Source organism: Stigmatopora argus, chromosome 10 (assembly GCF_051989625.1).
Source record: "Stigmatopora argus isolate UIUO_Sarg chromosome 10, RoL_Sarg_1.0, whole genome shotgun sequence".
Lineage (NCBI taxonomy): Eukaryota > Metazoa > Chordata > Actinopteri > Syngnathiformes > Syngnathidae > Stigmatopora > Stigmatopora argus.
The window spans coordinates 17,080,043-17,100,109 of record NC_135396.1 but is presented as its reverse complement, the minus strand read 5'-3'; the positions used below and the strand labels follow the sequence as shown (position 1 = coordinate 17,100,109).

The 20,067-nt window shown below is 41.2% G+C and overlaps 1 protein-coding gene across 9 annotated transcripts in view; it reads right to left on the bottom strand.

Annotated features, from left to right (window-relative positions):
- nf1a (neurofibromin 1a) overlaps positions 1-19,745 on the bottom strand; it is a 278,314-nt gene extending 258,569 nt beyond the window's left edge. For all 9 annotated transcript variants that reach the window (XR_013303594.1, XM_077611678.1, XM_077611683.1 and 6 more), the window contains exons 1-3: positions 19,484-19,745; positions 13,639-13,782; positions 4,123-4,206 (exon numbers count right to left, since the gene is read on the bottom strand). Coding sequence is in view for 8 of the 9 variants with exons in the window: in XM_077611678.1 (XP_077467804.1) it covers positions 4,123-4,206; positions 13,639-13,782; positions 19,484-19,543 (288 nt within the window). In the remaining variant the exon portion in view is untranslated. The remainder of the gene's footprint in view (positions 1-4,122; positions 4,207-13,638; positions 13,783-19,483) is intronic.
- Between the last annotated feature and the right edge of the window lie 322 nt (positions 19,746-20,067).

The window sequence follows — 20,067 nt, the reverse complement described above, 5'->3', positions numbered from 1 at the left end:
ACGGAGTTGCTGCTGACTAGCTTGGACTTCCGTCTGTAGCTCTTTGCATGCCTTCTTTCTGCTATACCCAGCAGGATATTTGGTTGCAAATGCAGCATGTGGTGTCTCAAAGTAACACTTAATATTTAAGCGTTTCATTGAAACAATTTTGTCATTGCGTATTGTAGACAGGAAGCCGAGTCTCCTCTCTCCACAAATGCGAGTTCTCCAGTCCACTCGTTTTGAAATGTTCGGTAATTATCATCCTTTTTTCTCTTTGCCATTTTTATTTGTTGAGTTTGAGTTTGATTTATTTGATTAGGGACAGCACATAATAATAATAATCGGACATAGGCCCTGTCGTCATTATCAACAACAAAAAAGCCTACTTGTCATCACACCTAGAAACTGCGTATGACGAAATTGGTGGTGCTTCTCCATAAGCTACGTTTACTCGGCAAAAGACCTAAATAAGTGATAGTTACGGACTTGTAATTTGGCATTCTGCTGTTATGGATACAGGTCACTTACATATTATTTTCATATTAATGAACATATTTATATTCATGTTAATGAACATATGTATATATGTAAGATTGTAGCCATGGGCTAATTTCCATCTTTTGTCCCTTGTGTAGTTACAAGATAAACGATGACACACACACACACACACATACTACACTAGACACATACACAGCACAATTTCAGATAGTGTCGTGATCGCAATTTTGTCCATCTAAAAGCCAGGCTTTAAGATGATTGGCGAAGAGGTTCAGAAACGGGAGTTCACGTATGTTAATTGGTATTGAGTTCCAGGTATGTGTGGCGGGGACAGAGAAGGTGCTTTGCGTGAAAGCACTCTTTTTGAAGGGAACTACACAGTCACAGTCACCTCTAGAGCCAGCCGTTGTTGATGTGTTGGATTTTTTTGTACAAAATCTTGCAGTGGAGTGCATATAACTTTAAATAAAGCGGATGTAATTTTTCCTCACGCGACCCTGTAGGCACCTTATTGTCAAATAAAAAAAATCACTTTTTTTTGTCTGACCTGGTATACACAGAAGGACAGCTGGGATGAGGTGAGAGAAAAAAACTGATGGAACTGATGGCAAATGTGATAATATTTTATATTTTGAAAGCTAATTTGACATTTTAGTCTATTTTTTAAACTTTGATAATATAGGCCGAACAAAATAATTTTCAATTGACTGATTGATATGGCAGATTTGTCCGTGAGCCAGATGAAGTCACCAAAAGAGCCACATCTGGCTTGCGAGCCATAGTTTCCCGACCCCTGTATTATGGTAAAATTCAAAGTTTGATTATTAATTAAGTTTAAAGTTTCAGTGTCTTTATACCAGTGGTCCCCAACCACCGGTCCGTGGACCAGTACTGATCCGCGAGCTACCTAGTGCCGGTCCGTCAGAGTAAAAAAATATTAATGTTTTCAATCTCCCCCTCCTACTTGAAATGAGAAAAATTGTTATAATAATAACAACAATAATAATAATAATAATAATAGCTATTATGCTTCGGACTTGTTTTGCTTTTGCTGTCGTGGATGTCGTTTTGTGCACAAGAATAATGCGCCAAATAATGTAAAAGGCCGAGAAGGACGACATCTTGATTTTTTCCTGTTTTGTTAGGATTGGATTTCGCATCGTGCACATCATCTCGTGTGCGGTCGTTTGGTCGCCGGTCTTTTGGTCGCCGGACTTTTGGTCACCAGACGTTTGGTCGCCCGGACCCAAACAACGGGCGACCAAAAGACCGGCGACAAAACAAGGTAAAACAACATGGTCTACGCATCAATAAAAGCCAACAATGGCCCTGAGCAGTTTCACTGAGCCGACTTGTGAGTGTATAAGAGTTTGCATGTACCTCAGCAGAGCCAAGAACATCATAGGGGACCCTTACCACCCTGGTCACAATCTGTTCCAGCTGCTGCCCTCTGGCAGACGCTATAGGTCCCACAAAGCACGGACAAATAGGCTTAAGGACAGTTTTTTCCCCACATCCATCAGAAATCTAAACTTGCGGTAACATAACACACATTCCCTTCTGCGGTAATATGAAAAGATGTTTGGGTGGTGATCTGCCTCCTACTAGCTGACTGAAGTAAGGTAAGTGGAAGACAGTGAGAGGTAAGCGAGAGGTAAGCGACCTGTATCCATAACAGCAGAATGCCAAATTACAAGTCCGTAACTTGCACTTATTTAGGTCTTTTGCCGAGTAAACGCAGCTTATGGAGAAGCACCATCAATTTCGTCACACGCAGTTTCTGGGTGTGATGACAAGTAGGCTTTTGTGTTGTTGATAATGACGACATGGCCTATGTCCGATTATTATTATTATTATTATTACATGAGTTGTCCCCTTAGGAAGGGACATCAGTCAGGGTCTTAACAAGTTCTCCAACAAAACACAATAAAAGTACGGGAAATTTGGAGCTTTTCTTTAGCCTAATAATTAATAGGGCATAAAGTATGACTACCGTAATTACTCGAATTAAACGCGCACTCGAAAATAACACGCAGGTAATTTTGGGCCAAAAACATCTGGAAAAACGCAGTAATCGAATATAGTGCGCACCTAAAATTTCCCGCTGACGAAAATCAGAAATCTTACCTTTTTTTCTTCGTTTCACGATTGTTTTGTTCAAAACCGGATAGAGAAATCTTCAGGTACGAGCGTGTCGAGTGTCGTGCAGTTGGTGGAGTTATGCGTTTGAATTTTAGGGCAATAGATGATACACAGAGTGGACAAACATATCATGTAGACATGTTATGTTGCAATACCTTTTAGACTTCCTTGAACATTGACTACATTTCAATTGACAATACCATGTTTTAATTCAAATATCTATTGTCATTCTCAAACAAGAAAAGGAACATACAAATTGAATAAATAAATCATTTGAAGATATGCACAATGGAAAAGACTATCACATGTAACAAGGGAATGTACTGCCCCCCGCTGGACATATTTCTAAATACAAGTACGTACTACACTACAATGTAGTATTCTACTTTCCAGCTTATTAATGCAGGATTGTGATGTTTGTGAGGCTTGACGATCTTTAATATGCGTGTATTTTGAATTCAAAGTTGGAAATTGCACAATGTCCGTGCGTCAAAGTGAGTTTGACAATGCTTTTTTCGATCGAAAATTTGTAATTTATTTTAGTTATTGATTATAACACGCACCCCCAACTATTGGAATTAATTATATAGCAAAAATATGCGTGTTATATTCGAGTAATTATGGTAAATAATAATTCGCAGTTTGTATTTAGGGAATTTGAGCAACAATTTAAATGGTAATTATCAATAACCTTCTGGGCGACCAAAAGACCGACCGGCGACCAAACTACCGAGTATCACATCATCTCGTGGAAGAAAACAATGACAATTCCATCGATGATCCAATGCCTCTCAAATCTGACGACGAGGACTTGGACTAAAGCTCCTTTTTTTTTTTAAATCAAGCGTAGAGGAACTATTTTCACTGTGTACATTACTTAAAATGTTTACAATTTTTTAATATATAGATTATATTAAGATATTAATACATTACAGTGTTTTCATATGCCTATAACTAAAATTTAATGAATACACTTGATAATTCTACTTGTGTACTTGTATTTTTGTGTAGTCGCGAAAATGTGCAGTATGGTAATAATAGGGGTGATCTGGTCTTGTCTACATTATCCGCGAAATTCAAGGGTTTACGTAGTCTTTCTCCACAGGTGATCTGTGCGATAGGAAATTCACTCGCAACAAGACAGGAGAAGACAAGATGTCATCCTTATCTGCCTTTTATATTATTCGGCGCATCCTTCTATGGTGAAATAGCGCTTCTTCATTGCTGAGTGCCACCTAACTCAGCACCGAAGAACCAGGGCACTGACTTCCGACATTTTTTATCCCGTCTTCTGCTTGTGAGTTTCAGCGTGAATTTTGAGATTTTTATTCACTTTTTTAATACGTAATATAAATAACTGTGATGTACTGAAGCCGCGAATGTGTAAGTCGCGAAGTGGTGCAGGATGACAGTATGTGGTTTGACTGCTATTGCTTGTGTACGTATGTGCATGTGTGTGGATGGCTGGGTATACAAGGTTTGATAAGAGCAGCAACTCACCCCAGCCAGACACTTTTCCAATGTATCTAGGATGATGAGCTGTGAGAGGTAGAGGTTTTTCTCAGAAGCTTCACCAAATATTCGCTAGGGTATGGATACAAACAATCAATAATCAGTAATGGGAATTCCGAATCTTCGTGTTATTACATTTGTGTAAAATGTACAGTTAACAGTACAAATTAACAGTTAGACCTCCATTATTACCAAGTGTGTAATAGGTTTAAAATAATAATAATCTGGTTTCCATCGGATCACAAGTCACTGATCGGATCAGCAGAAGAAAAAACATCTGATTCAAAATAAAACACTTTCAAATTAAATACAATTTTCCTATCTCTGTATACTAAAAAACAGGTTGTATTATTTGGAACAAATTTACACACAAAAAATTCCCCCATCATCAGTTCATAAACTGTATGTCACAAGATTAAACTCATTACTATGTTTCCACTACGCCATTGTGGATTCATCCAAAACCACCTTTAGACTGTCAACCAAGAAATAATGCGTTCCAGCCTGAAAAAATAGGCTTTTTTAAAGCATGTTTTTAAATTTTCAAGTGAGTAATAGAAATATGGGTAGTTTAAATACTTTATTTCAAGAAATAGTTAAAGAAATTTATGTTTTGCTTAAAATGTATGCTTAAGTAGTAGGGTAGGCTAGGCTTCCACTTGGGAGACTCGATATGGGGTTGATATACGGTATTTTCTCGCATATACGCCGTATTTGTCACTAAAAAAAATGACGGAATCAAGGGTACAGCTTATATGCGCACAAATTAGACTTGACATGCACAAAACTGCAAGGTGACAAAAAAGAAACGCCATAACGCAAGACAACACGGCGGATACAGTCATTTGTTTCAAAATAGTTTAAAGATAAACAGATAAAACGCTAAACAAAAAAATGTTGACGTTTATGAATGAAATTCAAGAAAAAAAAACGTATATTGCATAAAAGATGAAAAAAACTCACTTACTCGTGCCTGCCATTGCTCGCTCAGGGCGCCACCATCTTATGGTAGTCAAACGTGCTCTGACTGCCCAGACACGAATAGCCTTGATACATGTATTCATAGTGTTTATCATGTCAGCACATGTTAAGGCTGATCGAAAGTTTTGCAGTCAATCATTAAAATATCAGCCTTGATACCTGCGTAATCTGTAGCTAATGCTATTAATGCACCTATAGACTTGGTGAAAACTAGATCGCTACGGACACACTTCCTGGTTGTAGTGCTCACGTGATTTCCTTTTTGAATTTGTCTATGTGCAGGCAACACCCTTTCGGAATGTGCAATCCAGCAGACGATTCTTTCGATTCATACAGTAGGTCAGAAATACCACGTGCTATGATTTTTCTTTAGATTTTCCCTTCGAAATAACACATTTGTACTCCCTATTAAAACCATGAATATGGAGGTGAAAATTGTGAATCAGGGGGCTTATACGAGAGAAATGGTAAAATTCTACGATTTTAAGGCAATTTTAAGGTTACGGCTTATTAGCCACCTCCGCGTATAAGCAAGAAAATACGGTAGCCCCAATTTGAAGAAAAAACATCGGTGAGGGTGAGTGAAGCGAAGTCGGACTTGGATGCAGATAATAAGACGCACACAGTTGAGTGCACTAACGCAAAATTTAATGACAAGAGGGTTCACAAAATAAAGCCTTAAATGCCAAAAACTGGGAAAAGTAAGAACACAACGAAACTGACTTACTGGGGTAAAACACAAAGGGAGGAAGCACAACATCATAACCCATGCCAGAAGCAAATAATACTTTGACCCACGTTGATGGAGACATGGGGTTTAAATGGACAAGACAATTCAAAACACCTGGGGCACCTGAGGGAAGGCGAGCAGGAAAGACACTGCAGATGAAACTAATGTGTAATCACATGAACAGGACACAAGGGAAAACGTCCAAACCACAAAACATGACACTAATGCGAAACATCTGCGTGCGGACGCTGCGTTTTGCACAATAACAAAGCGCGTGGAGGGTCAGCTGGTCGACCTACAAGCATTATGTTTTTTCCGGCTTTTGTCGGCGGCGTACTAGATTTTCGTTCGAAATCAGAAGCAAAAAAATCTCGAACTCCGATTTCTTCTGGGACGTTCGAAAACCGAGGTACCACTGAATATGATTTGTTATCTACCTGATACTAGCCTGTAGAATAGCGGATAAGATCTTGCCAAAACGGCAGTAGTGAAAGTTTTGTCCCAGGTCGAGTCCTACTGTTGATACCCGACTATATATTTATAATATACTATCATCCTTGTCTGAGTTCTTGAATGCTGAGCAGTTTCTGGATTTTTAAAACTGGTAAGAAAAGGAGTTGAGACTAGAGGTTGCGTCAAAACCTTGGTGGGTAAAGCGCACTGTCTCTGAACGTAAACATGGGTCATATATATGATGTATGAACATATTTCGCCCCAGACAGTGGATGCTTCGACTGTTAAAAAAAACCTCAAATCTGAAAATGTGCGTTTGCGTGTTGATGGATTACAGTGGGGGGAGGGTTGAGTATTTTTTTCAAAATACCTGCTGCGTGGACAAGACGTTAGAGAACAATGCATCTTATCTAGTGCCTTGCGAAAGTTTTTGGCCCCTTTGCACTGTTCGTAAAGATATCAAATTTAAATTTTGAGTCAAGAATCACCAACAACTGGGATAGAATAGTGAAGTGGAAAGAAATCTATTGGATATTTTACACTTATTTTTAACAAATAATTTACTGAAAAGTGGGACCAAAAGAATATTATGCAGCCCTCTAAGTGCAGCAAACTCACATCAGAAGTTCAAGTGAGGATCTCTGAATGATCCAATGATGACTGATGATTGGATTGGAATGGATAACTTTATTCATCCCATATTCGGGAAATTTTATTGTCACAGTAGCAAGAGGGTGAGAATGCAGATACAGGAAAAGCATTTTAGACATAAATAGATAGGTAATAAGTAAGTTAATAAATACATGAATAAATATAGAAATAAATAAGCGTGTTGCTGAAAAAAATAAAAAATAAAAAATATATATATATATATATATATATATACACATACACATAGTATGTGTATATATATTTTCTATTTACATGTATGTATACGTCATATACATACATATAAATATATACACAGATGTAGATGTATACATACGGTAGGTCTTAATATTCAGCCATTTGTTTTGTTAAAGAGCCTGACAGCTGATGGGAGGAAGGATCTGCGGAAGCACTCCTTGCAATGAGGGTGCAGCAGTCTATTGCTGAAAGAGCTTCGGAGGGACTCCACAGACTCATGCAGGGGGTTGGAGGTGCTGTCCATGATGGACATCATCCTGGTCAGCATCCTCCTCTCTCCCATTTCCTCCACAGAGTCCAAAGGACAGCCCAGAACAGAGCTGGCCCTCCTGACCAGCTTATTCAGCCTGTTCCTGTCCCTCTCCGTGCTCCCGCATCCCCAACAGACCACGGCATTAAACACTGTAGATGCCACCACAGTGTCGTAAAAGGTCCTCAGTAGTGTCCTGCACACTCCAAAGGACCATAGTCTCCTCAGTAGGTAGAGGCGGCTCTGGCCCCTTTTATACAGGGCATCTATGTTTGTGGACCAGTCTAGTTTGTTGTTGAGGTGAACACCCAGGTACTTAAAATTCTCCATGATTTCCATGTCTGTACCCTGGCTGTTCACCCGAGTGGTCTGTTGAGGATTCCTCCGAAAATCGATTACAATTTCGTTTGTCTTATTGGTGTTGATGTAGAGGTGGTTTTGCCTACACCAGTCAATAAAGGCTGTGATGACTCCCCTGTACTCCAGGTCGTTCCCGTCCATCACTCGTCCAACAATAGCGGTGTTGTCAGAGAACTTCTGGAGGTGGCAGGTTTCTATATTATGTTTGAAGTCTGATGTGTAGAGGGAGAAGAGAAGTGGGGAGAACCGTGCCTTGTGGGGCCCCCGTGCTGCAAGCTACCACATCAAACGTACAGTCCTGAAGTCTCACATATTGTGGTCTGTCAGTGAGGAAGTTGATGATCCATGCGGCAAGGTGGTTCCTTACTCCAGCCTCTTCAATTTTCCCTCTCAGTAGGACCGACTGAATGGTGTTGAACACACTGGTGAGGTCAAAAAACATAATTCTCCCCGTGCCTCCAGGTGTGAAAGAGACCTGTGCATCAGGTAGGTGGTAGCATCTTCCACACCAATGCCTGGACGATAGGCAAACTGCAGAGGGTCCAGCTCTGCATTCATCAGGGGGCTGGGGTGATTGAGGATAATTCTCTCCATTGTCTTGATCAGGTGAAAGGTTAATGCTACTGGGCTGAAGTAGTTTGGCTCCCTAAGGTTCGCAGTCTTTGGAACTGGGACCACACAGGAAGTTTTCCACAAGGTGGGGACTTTCTGCAGACTGAGGCTGAGGTTGAAAATATGCAGAATCACTTTGCCAAGCTGATCCGCAGTCTCTCAGTAGTCTGGAGCTGGGGCCGTCTGGACCGGTATCCTTCCTTGCCTCGATCTTCTTAAACTGTTTTGTCACCTGATCGACAGTAATGCAGAAACCGGTGGAAGAGGGGGAGGAAGAGAAAGAGAAAGAGGGGGGAGAGTTGCTTCTGGTCTGGGGGTCAGGGGAGTGGGGGCAGAACTGATTCAGTTCATTGGCCCACTCCGGGTCTCCGGACTCCGGGTCTCTCTCACTGTTGCCTCCATGGCCTGAAATGGTCCTCAAGCCCCCCCAGACCTCTTTGGCGTTGCCTCTCTGGAGTTGGTTTTCTAGCTTCCTCTTATAGATGGCCTTTCCCTTCCTTATCTCTGTCTTCAGCTCCACCTGGACCATTTTCAGACTGTCATTCTCCGGAGACCCAAAAGCCCTCTTCTTTTTGTTCAGGAGGGCCGTTAGATCCTGGGTGACCCACGGCTTATTGTTGGAGAAACAACAGACCTTCTTGGAGGGTACAGAGTTCTCAACACAGAAGTTAACATAATCTGTGATGCAGTGGGTCAAGCTGTCAATGTCTTTCCCATGTGAATTGCACAGCACCTCCCAGTCAGTGGTCTCAAAACAGTCCCTCAGTACCATGCTGGTCTCCTCGGTCCATCTTTGTATAATCCTCGTGGTTGGTTTTTTTTCCCTCACCATAGGGATGTAAGTGGGGATCAGACGGACCAGGTTGTGGTCTCAGCGGCCCAGTCATGTGCGGTCGATGGCAGCAGCCGATGTGTTAAATGAGTGCTCTTATTTCTCCCAGAGAGAATGAAGGTTGCTAGAATTTGTAAGTTTTACTTCTTCAATAAAAACACTGTCTGTGAATTTGTTTTGTCTTCTTTTTAATAAATTGACAGTAGATGGCAGCAGCCGATCATTTGGGCGACCAAACCGCGACCAAAAAGACCGGCGACCAAACGTCCGGGCGACCAAAAGACCGCGACCAAAAGACCGGCGACCAATCGACGGTGTACCGGCCCAGTGGGAGGGGGACCGGGCTGTATGCCTCCTTTGTGTTGGCATAAAGCAGGTCCAGAGTTTTTTTTTCCCTGGTGTGGCACTTCACATACTGAGTGAAGGTGGGGAGAGTAGAAGCCAAGGAAACATGGTTAAAATCACTCAAGATAAGGAGAGACTGGGGGTGTGACGTCCGCAGCCGCAGTATCGTGAAGCAGCTCGCGAGCGACTGCCGCATCGGCGGAAGGACGTATATACGCAGTTATCGCGATAACGTGCGAGAACTCCCGGGGGATGTAAAACGGACAGATGCTAACAGCTAATAGCTCGATATTTCAAGTGCAAAGTTGCTCCTTCACCGTAATATGCATGGGGCTACACCATCTGCTATTAATAAAAACAGCTAGTCCCCCATCTTTCTTCCTATCGCTCTCCTCAGCATTTCTGTCCACCCTCACCAGCTAAAAAACATCCAAGGAGACGAGAGAGTCCGGTGTTAGTTCATTCAGCCAGGTCTCTGTGAAGCACTTAATACAGCACTCCCGATAATGTCGTTGTAGTTTGGTAAGCGCCGTTAGCTCTTCCATCTTATTGGGGAGAGGTCTTACATTCCCCATAATAATAGTTGGAATGCTTATGTCCAGCTCTGCATCCTCTTCTCTTCCTCTTTAACTTAACATTAAGATTGTCCAAGCTTTTAAACATCTCAAGGAGCACTGTGCAAGCAATCCGATTGAAATGGAAGGACTATCAGACAACTGAAAATCCACGTAGACCCGGCCGCCACTTAAGTTTCACCTCGAACAAGGAGAAGACTGATCAGAGATGCAGCCAAGAGGCCCATGATCACTCTGAATGAACTGCAGAGATCTACAACTGGGGTGGGAGAGTCTGTCCATGGGACAACAATCAGTCATACACAGCACAAACCTGGCCTTTATGGAAGAGTGGCAAGGAAAAAAAGCCTTTACTCAAAAATACTCATTAAAAGTTTTGTTCTAAGTTTGCCACAAGGCACCTGGGAGACACACCAGACATGAGTAAGGTGCTCTAATAGGATGAAACCAAAATCTATCTTTTTGGCCACAATGCAAAACAATGTTTGCTGTAAAAGCAACACAGCTCATCACCCTGAACACAACATCCCCTGTCAAACATGGTGGAGGCAGCCACGTGGTTAATATTGATGGGAAGATGAATGAAGCCTAATACAGGACCATTCTGGAAGAAAATCTGTTGGAGTCTGCATAAGACCTGAAAGTGGGAGATATTTCTTCCAACAGGACAATGATCCAAAACATAGAGCCAAATATACAACTCTTTCCAACTCTCGCTGTAACAATTCGCGACAGAGTGTGAAGCGGTCGTGATGAGAATTTGCATCTACAAATCTGAGACCTCAGTCGGAAAAAGGTGGCATGCCTTCTCCGGGTCAGGGATCAGGTCCTTCCCCAGGTGGAGTTTGAGTATCTTGGGGTCTTGTTCACAAATGAGGGAAGAATCGAACGGGAAATCGACAGGCGGATCGGTGCAGCGTCTGCAGTGATGCGGACTCTGCACTGGTCCGTTGTGGTGAAGAAGGAGCTGAGCCACAAAACGAGGCTCTCTATTTACCGATCTACGTTCCCACCCTCATCTATAATCATGAACTATGGGTCGTGACCGAAAGAACAAGATCGCCAATACAAGCGGCTGAAATGAGTTTCGTCCCCAGAATGTCTGGACTCTCTTTTAGAGATAAGGTGAGAAGCTCGGACATCCGGGAGGGGTTCGGAGTAGAGGAGCCACATGAGTTGGCTCGGGCATCTGATCAGGATACCATCTGGACGTCTCCCCCGGGAGGTGTCCCAGGCATGTGCCACCGGGAGGAGGCCACGGGGCCGACCTCAGACACGCTGGGGAGACTATATCTCCCGGCTGGCCCGGGAACGCCTGAAGTGGCTGGGGAGAGGGAAGTCTGGGCCTCCCTGCTGAAGCTGGTGCCCCCACGACCCAACTTTGGATAAAGCAGGAGAAGATGAGATGAAATCTACAATGGAATGGTTCACAAATAAACGTATCCAGGTGTTTGAATGGACAAGTCAAAGCCGAGACCTTAATCCAATCGAGAATCTGTGAGCAGAGCTGAAGACTGCTGTTCAAAAACGCTCTCCATCCAACCACACTGAGGTAGGGCTGTTTTGCAAGGAAGAATGGGCAATAATACATTCATTCATTCATCCTCCATACCGTCCATTCTTGAAAGGGTTGTGGGGGTTGCTGGAGCCTAACCCAGCTGTTTCGGGCAAAAGGCAGACTACACGCTACACTGGTCGACAGTCAGTCGTAGGGCACGGCAAGAATATCAGTCTGTTGATATGCAAAACTGATAGAGACATACCCCAAGCGACTTGCATCTATAATTGCAGCTAAAGATGGCGCTACAAAGTATTAATGCAAGGGAGCTGAATAACTCTTCACGATTATGTCCCACATGTTGTTGATTCTTGACAAAATAATTGAATTTTATATCTTCATGTTTGAACCCTGAAATGTGGCTGTAAGAGTATATCAGTTTTTGTGAGTATAAAAGTTCTCATATAAACTGTGGATGGCTGACATGTGAGCATAAACACTCAACTGTCTGACTGATTAATCAATATTAGTCTTGTGATTGGGTTGACATGTCAGCACAAACACTCTACTGTCCGACACTGATCAATTACTTTTTGGCCTGCAAATGACTAAAATGTATCTGTCCAAAGTCCTGCTGACAACTGTCAGTTTTGCCTGTATATAAGACTCACTCACTGGTCATTCGGAGAGAGCTGCAAGGACAACAGACTGTGAGCGATCACGCTGTTTGAGCTCTCCCCATTTCTGCAGTCTGGTAATAAACTGAATCTCCTTTAAATTGGTCTCACTCTTTCTGCTCCTTAAGTTGTTCTTCAGACCTATCAGTGGCAAAAGGTTGAAAAGTTCAAGGGGGGTGAATATTTTCGCAAGGCACTGTATATTGTCAAGGAGTTGAATAACACCATGGAAAAGTTCACTTCCACCATTTAATATAAAACATTAAAGTTTGGTAGATTGTAAATTAAGGACATACAATAGAAGCTATTTTAAGTTTAACTTAGATGTGTGTATATGTCTTTTCAACCAAATTTGGGTTTCGAGCTTATAAAATAATTGGGGAAATATATATGTAGATATTCAAAACATTAGAGTAGAGAGACACCATTTGCTTTTTAGTTTTGCAGAAAACTACATTACGATCACACCAAAGCAATTAAAAAAGCGTTACTTTCAAAACAGTGACAACCTTTAATACTTGGAATATTTTTGCATGAATCATTGTGTCAATGCACCTTGTCTTGAGGCAATTCGCCTGTGTTTTTATCTGGCAGTAGTGGAAGAACAACAAAATTCCTAAATACCATGCAAGGGAAAAGACCTGTTGGATGATAAAATTTGCATCTCTGCACAGGTCCTCAGCATGGGGAATCATGAAGTCTTACAAAACATTCTTGCAAGGACCTTAGATTAGGAAACATTTTCACACCAAGAAAGTCAATAATTCTCGCTTTGGTCCAGACCAAAATACAATGGACCCTTTTGGCTTTGGTTCCTTTTCACATTGAAATATTGCTTGAGTCCCAGGACTTGACAACAAACCCACGCATTTGCAAACATCATTCAATCATTGGACTTAACGGTTTAGGCAGGTTAACACAGTAAATAATCAAAGTAAAAGAGCACGACGCTGTGATAAACATTTCCTAATGCAGAGGTGGAACCAAGACCACCTCCTCTGGCAACGTCTTGGACCAGCTGTCTACTCCACACCAGAATTCGCTAGTTTGTATTCACACCAGCCCAAAAGGTACGTACCACAAACTTTCTAGGTTCAGTCCGGACCAAACAGTATGGTGTGAATACGCCCTAAGAATCAACAGGTAACTGACTTAATCCAAACTCTGAACACAAAACTGACATGAATTAAACCATTCCACAGATAGTATAGAAAAATATATACATATATACAGTGCATACACACACACATTCCCTATAATGTGGAATATGTGGTCAACAACTTACCATGTTATTGACATTTTTGAGGATAGTCGTGAGGCCACTTATGACAAGTGAAAATTTGTACTTTGAGATGTTGATCAGGCATTCTTTGTTGTGCTCTGTGCTGATTTTATTGTGAGTGTTCTGGTGTCCAACTTTGATGGGAAGCTGTGGGTTGAAAAATGGACAATAGAAGATTGGCATTGCATCACACGGTTTGATAGTCACATTATCAAATATGAGTTTAGAAAAAAATTGTGTGACCTGCTTTAGTATTGTTGCATTTTAACCTGCACCTTGAATTTAATGAAGCTGTTGGAAATGTTGGTCCAGCTTCAAGTATTGTTTTCAATTATTGCTTAATTATAGCTAGCTATTCTAAACAAAAAATACAAAATTGTATTATTAATTATGTCAATGGCAATAATGGTGTAGCGCATCATCAGTATTATACAAAAAGAATGATACATCTTTGTCCATGTGATTGGACAACATTTTTCCCTGGTAGTCAGGAGGATATAAGCAAGCATGGTGATTTAAAAACTAATAATTTCTCATCCGAAATTAAAAACGTGATTTTTTTTTACTGGTGCACTTGGCAATACCTGCCCGGGGACAAAAATGCCGGCTAAAGCCGTGTTGTTTTGTTTCCTATGTCATTGTTAACCACAGCAGGTAGGCTGCGTGCTAACCATCTAACACCAGAATATTTACCTGCAGTTTTGCTAAAAAAAAAAAATTAAAAAAAAAATTATTGGCCACCCATCTTTTGTCATTTACTCAAATTACTTTTCAGTAAAATGTTTGATCAAAACAACAAAATAGGTTACAAACCAGCTGGCACACTTCTATATATACAGTAATACCTTGAGATATGAGCTTAATGCGTTTTTGTGACAGGGCTCGCAAGTCAATTTACCGCATTTCCACACCTATAGGGTGCACTTAAGTCTAAAATTTTCTCTAAAATGGTTGATGTGCCCAATCAGTCGGTACGCCTTGTCTGTGCACTAAATTAAATTTTTGAATGGGCCTGACCACTTGAGTGACTGGTTTTATTTCTTGCCGGCACGCTACTTATTGCGATCAACCCAGCGGACGTTCACCCTAAAAACAGCCTCCCCGCGCATTCCAAGCATTACGGTAAATCAATTGAAAACATCCCAGGGGAGTGGCAAGTCATTTGACTTTGTGTGCTAGCAGCGCTTTTAACCCTAAAAAAAACTCAATACTCAAAGAAACAGCATATTAGAGCTATACAGAGGCAATACCAGACGTGAATGACAACAGAATGCGGGTGTGAACACTTGGAAAATGGACTGAAGCCATGGATCGAACACAATTTAACAGCTTTGCTAACGGCTTGCTAAAGGATGGCCAACATAGTAGTTCGGGCAGACAGCGTCGCACAAGTTACATGACGATTTGGAATGAATTGTCGATGCCGATATAACAGAGTGATGCATGACGCAAGTTAAAATGGATTGTGGATGACTGGGCTCAAGTGTCAGCCTGTTCGAGCTTTCGCCAAAGCTGGAATCAAGTTCCCGGAATACACAACTCTGACTGACATTGGAGCCAAGCCTGTTGAACGTCGAACTCTTTATATCAGAGTGTACCTTTTACCTCAATAAAGCATTATCAAACTTAATTTTGCTCGTGCTGTCTTTAAAAAAAAAGACACGCTAGTGGCTAGCCTAACATACGCTAGCGGCTAGCCTAACATACGCTAGCGGCTAGCCTAACATACGCTAGCGGCTAGCCTAACATACGCTAGCGGCTAGCCTACCATACGCTAGCGGCTAGCCTAACATACGCTAGCGGCTAGCCTAACATACGCTAGCGGCTAGCCTAACATACGCTAGCAGCTAGCCTAACATACGCTAGCGGCTAGCCTAACATACGCTAGCGGCTAGCCTAACATACGCTAGCGGCTAGCCTAACATACGCTAGCGGCTAGCCTAACATTCGCTAGCGGCTAGCCTAACATACGCTAGCGGCTAGCCTAACATACGCTAGCGGCTAGCCTAACATACGCTAGCGGCTAGCCTAACATACGCTAGCGGCTAGCCTAACATACGCTAGCGGCTAGCCTAACATACGCTAGCGGCTAGCCTAACATACGCTAGCGGCAAGCCTAACATACGCTAGCGGCAAGCCTAACATACGCTAGCGGCAAGCCTAACATACGCTAGCGGCAAGCCTAACATACGCTAGCAGATAGCATAACATACGCTAGCGGATAGCATAACATACGCTAGCAGCTAGCATAGCACACGCTAGCCTAGTGTCATGCTAGCGCCTTTTCCGAGGAAGCGCCCAATGTATTGACAAAAAACAGAAAATATACCCGCAATGAGACTGTGCCCTATCAGACAGTGCGTTTTATAGGTGTGAAAATACGGTACTCGTATCTTAAATATTTTTTTCCCATAAAAATGAACTAAATACAAATGAAACCGTTCCCACCCTCTGAAAAAAAAACCTACAAATAGGATATTACAATGGAAAAACATGCGTTTAATTGCTCTAATTTATAGGTGTCAGACTCATTCCAGAAAGGGCCGAGTGGGTGCAGGTTTTCGTTCCAACCCACCAAGACGACACCTTTTCACCAATCTGTTCTCGTGCAACTGTAATCAGTTGATTGCAGCCAGGTGCTGCTTCTTCCAGCAGACCTCCTCATTGGCCTAACTGCCTGCGCTGTTTTAGTATGGAGGAAAACCTGCACCCTCTTGGCCCTTTCTGGAATCAGTTTGACACCTATGATGTGATTCCCTACCTATGCATACAAAGTAACAAATACCTATCTAGTGGTAATGATCTGCAATAAAATGTCACATTGTGGACAGTACTGTATGGACTTCTTACCTATCTGTTTCTCCTTTATCCATATTAAAAGAAGCCTCTCCCTCTCATCATGAATATCACCGCACAGCTCGAAAAAGACCACCTAGCGGCCGCATCGTATGCTTGTATATCAAATCTGTCTCGTAGCTCAGGGCAAAATTTTCCTCATATCTCAAATTTCTGTTATGTTGGGACACTTGTATGTCAAGGTATTACTGTATGCTCAATTCAGTCAGTTTATCGCTTGGTCAGGCGGAAAAAATAGAGGCTTATATCGGCAGTATCCGTGTTTCCTACATGATACATATTAACCATTTTTCAATAAAACGATTGAATTTCTTGGAAAAACAAAACTGTCCGCCATAGTAATGAACCTAAACGTAAGCGGACGCAGTGTTTAGCCTGTGAAGTCACTTGGTAGCATTTATGGCTCTCTGGCCAAGAGTGAAATGAGATTAAAACAGATGAGTTTTGTTTTGTTTTTTACAAAAAAAAATAGTCCGACTTTAATAAAGTATTGATCACATCGAGCTAAGAATTTGCTAAGAACTATCCCAAAGTAATATAACAGTAAATATTGTGATTTGAGAACTGATAGGTTGCCACATGGTTAAAATAATCGGTGATTAACCAACTATCAAAATACTTATTTGTGGTCCTACCTGAGTGACTTGTGTGTGATCTCTTGTTTGACAATTATTGGCAAGTTAAACTATGGTGCAATTCTGCTAACCTTCCACTTCACAAAATTTTGAATTGCCAGCAAGTATCATTAAATGGGGAATTTATAGTAGTTTACTTATTGTAGTAGTAGTTCACTTTTTTTCACTTTCAAACAGCCATCCTTTTGTACATCCGTGCTTATACACATCATTCAATCAGAGGGCAAATTCAAACATAACCACTCACACTGATGACTAAGGAAAATTTTAAAGTATTCAAAGAGCATAAAAGAATCCCATTTTGGATTGTTGGAGGAGTAGTCCATGCAAGAACTTACAGCACATTCTATGCAGTACGACCAAGGTCCATATTTTAACACGCAACTTCTGCACTGTGAGGATCATTTGCTAATAACCCTTATACTCCAACATATTAAATTTATTTCCCTTTTTATATGGGAAAATTGTTTCAAAATATTGGAGCTGGACAGCGACCTTCAAGTTATGTACTACTCGGTAGAACTTTCAGGTACCGTTTGATCCCAACACAACAGTGTAATATTTAATTGCAGATTGTAGCCTTCTTTTAAGGAAACACAACATATGGAAAAGATACGGAGAAAGGATGAAAAAAAAATAAACGTCCAGCTTTACTAAATAGGGTAGCAAAAAGGTTTAAAATCACTTTATCCTAACAATAGTAATCCGTCTAAAACAAACTAATCTGTAATAAGTAGCAGCTAAGGCGGGAGGGAGACTGCAGAAGTCTAAACAAAGTAGATTTGCGTTAGTAATTACAAGCCAATACAGTAATACCTCGACATACAAGTAAAATTCCGAGCAAATATTTACCTTGAGATACGAGACAAATTTTGAGATACGAGCATTCGAGACAGCCGCGAGAGGCTGCTTATGATTTCAGCGTATTGTCTTTCTCTCCGCATCTCCCTCGTGCAAAGATCTCTACAAGCACTGGGCGGAGCGTTACATTTTTTCCGTGTTTTTTTCTTGCGTTAGTCAGTGCAGAATTAAGGGAAACACAATGGATCCAAAGCAAGCTGGTGCAATGAAGATAAATGAGAGGAAAAGGCGTATGATAACAATCGATATTAAGCACGAACTAATCGAAACATGAGTAGTGCACACGTGATTGAGCTGGCTCGCCAATACGTATGGAGAAGCAGGAAGTTCGCCTCGAAAGCCGCAGTGCAATACAATAACCTCTTTGCCTTGGTTATTGCACAAGAAGGTTTAAATTTAGTGTAACGTAAGATTAAAACTTTTTAAAAGTGTCTGTATCGGGATCTAAGTTCATTTATGTTAAATTTGAAGTTTATGTTACGAGCCATCCATCAAGTCTCTCTCTCTCTCCCTCCCATCCGCGAACTCCCCGTTGTATTGAATAATGCCTCATTTTATTATTAAACATCATAACCACTAGGTAAATTGTTACTGTTAGTAGATGGTGAATTTTAACCAATAAAAATGTTTTTCCATTGTAATATTCAGATTTTTGGTGGTTTTTTTCAGAGGGTGGGAACGAATTAATTTGTATTTTGTTCATTTCTATTGGAAATGTTGATTTGAGATACGAGTAAATTGACATAAGAGTTCAGTCGTGGAACGCATTAAGATCGTTTCTCAAGGTATACATTTTAAAATATGGGAAATATAGTGAACCAGGGATTCTGTTTGCTACAATGCCTCCCATGATGACGGGCATTCTTACGTTGGGAAAATCCCGTTTTTATTTACAGGAGGAATGATATAGCCATCAGTAATTATTGGTGGGCAAAGGGCAAATTAAATTGGATGAAACGATACGTGTAACAAGATTAACATTATTTTTTTCCATATATGTATCGTACCCGCATGAAGCAACCATAACTAGCATTTTCAATGTAACCATATTAATGTAATAAATTAATTTTGGGACAAGGAGCAGTTTGCTCGTGCCAGTCATGTTACAGATTGTTTACAACCCAAATCTAGCCCTGCTAACATTCCCTGACAAAGCGACGTCTATGAATCGCTTCAACTTTAGGTCTTTAAGTTCCTTCGAATAAATTCAAGCGGTAATTTTTGTTTGTTATGGGGCGTTTTTTTTTAACTAAAAAGTCAAAGTAAGTAATATACTGAATGAGACGATATATAGTGTGAATGGTTCGAATGCCTCAATGTTTTGCAGTCGCTACAACTTGAGCAATAAAGTGTCAGTACACATCTCACCCGTCAAACACTTCTTGATGATCAATTAGCTGATTAATGTCTTAATAAAAAGACTAGTTGCGTTGTTGTGCCGTCTAATTAGATTCTATACTTCATTTCATTCACTGTATTATAGAAGTCCATCTTACCTGCTCATCAAATCTAGTAATCACGGCCTGGACCCATTCCACTGGTTTGTGAGCCGCCATGGCCGGACGGAGGGGCACCGCGATGCTTATGTTGCAAAATCCAAAGTATGAGGCTGGGTCTATATCAAACTAAAAAATGCACGAAAGCCTGCCTGCCCGGAATCGGTGGGAGAGGACAAAAGAGGTAAGTATTTTCTTATTTCTGTAGAATTCACCATGCCACCGCCATTAAAACACCACCGGAAGTCTTCTTCAGAGGAACTGATAGGTGGTGATGGAGAACAGGATCAAGTTAACGTCGATTAAAAAAACATCCATGCATAATCTTCAAAATAATAGTATCTGCAAACAGTTTAACCAAGAGTATATGTCACTTTTATTCACCGGTATTGATCTTTTAAGCAATATTTATTTGACATTAGAAGTTCCTGGGCATTTAAAATCCAGTTCCAGCAGAGGGCGCTGCGATGAAGACCCTGTCCCTCCCCCGCAAATGGTTATTTTGTAATAAATTGGTTGTTTAATTTAATTCCATTTGAGTGGTGAGTGAGTAAGGTGAAAGATAAAGCTATGAATACATTGCC